At 47.0% G+C, this 1,068-nt stretch overlaps 1 protein-coding gene across 3 annotated transcripts in view; it reads left to right on the plus strand.

Annotated features, from left to right (window-relative positions):
* The window catches only part of mad1l1 (mitotic arrest deficient 1 like 1), a 53,300-nt gene that overhangs the window by 8,966 nt on the left and 43,266 nt on the right, over positions 1-1,068 (plus strand). For all 3 annotated transcript variants that reach the window (XM_035660457.1, XM_035660456.1, XM_035660458.1), the window contains one exon: positions 556-700. In XM_035660457.1, the coding sequence (XP_035516350.1) occupies positions 556-700 (145 nt within the window). The remainder of the gene's footprint in view (positions 1-555; positions 701-1,068) is intronic.

Genomic DNA, 1,068 nt, shown 5'->3' on the forward strand with positions numbered 1-1,068 from the left:
AGACACAGAGAGAGAGAGAGACACAGAGAGAGAGAGAGAGAGAGAGAATTCACTAATTAAACTTGTCCTGTTTAGGCAGAGGTGATGTCTGTGGGGAGGGCTGCGTGCATGCTCTGGTATATTCATGCTGCAGCTCAGTCCAGCTAAGAAAGCTTTCATTAGCTAACAAGCGTCTCTCTTCTGCTGAGCGTATTGGGCTCATTATGAAATATTAGAAACAGCAGAATGGGAGAGTGGTGGGTGTGGGAGGGGATGGTGAACGGAGCGTGTGGTGTAATTATTGTCCTATTGATCAGACCTGGCACAAATGGCGGCTGCAAATTCTGGACAGTTGTCTAGGAATTATTTGGTGTCAGTCAGGTAAGATGTCTGTTAGGCAGTGTTATTCTAAATTGACTATAAATTGCTTTTCTCAGATTGTCTGAACATTCAGAACTAATCAACCTGTTTCCCTCTGCCCCTGCCCCCTTCCCCTCCCCTGTTATTAACCTGCACACGCACACACGCACACACACACTTTTGCTTTCCACCTGTTCATTTATCCTTGTCCGTCAGTGTGAGGAGTGTGGAGCGTTCACAGTCTGAGCTCCGTGCAGAGCTGTCCCAGCAGCGCAGCAAGACTCTGGAGGAACAGAAGAAGAGGGAGGCACAGGACAGTCTTGTACGACGACTACAGAAGAGGGTGCTGTTATTAACCAAGGTGCCCGACAGTCGACAACACACACAAAAACAAACCCATAATTACAGACGCATTAGCAGTTATTCAGAACCTCAGGACAAGATCTTTTCAACGTCACCCAGTGCCAGAATTTTCCTTTAGATGCTCAGGGAACGCAGCAGGCATTTGAATCTCAAGGCCAGCACAGAATTCCTAATCTGCCCTTCTACCCCTCTCTTCCTCTCATTGGTCAAAGAATGTCATTTGACTCCTCAATCTGTGCGACTTGCTTCCCCCTGCTCTGCAGTTCCTTACTAGACCTCCCTGTGATATTGATTTCTCAGTTTGTGTAATTCCCTAGGTCAACATGCTCAGTCTCTTACTACACAAATCTCACACACACACACACA

The sequence above is a fragment of the Morone saxatilis genome, unplaced genomic scaffold, assembly GCF_004916995.1.
Source record: "Morone saxatilis isolate NCDOM2014 unplaced genomic scaffold, NCSU_SB_2.0 Contig17, whole genome shotgun sequence".
NCBI lineage: Eukaryota > Metazoa > Chordata > Actinopteri > Moronidae > Morone > Morone saxatilis.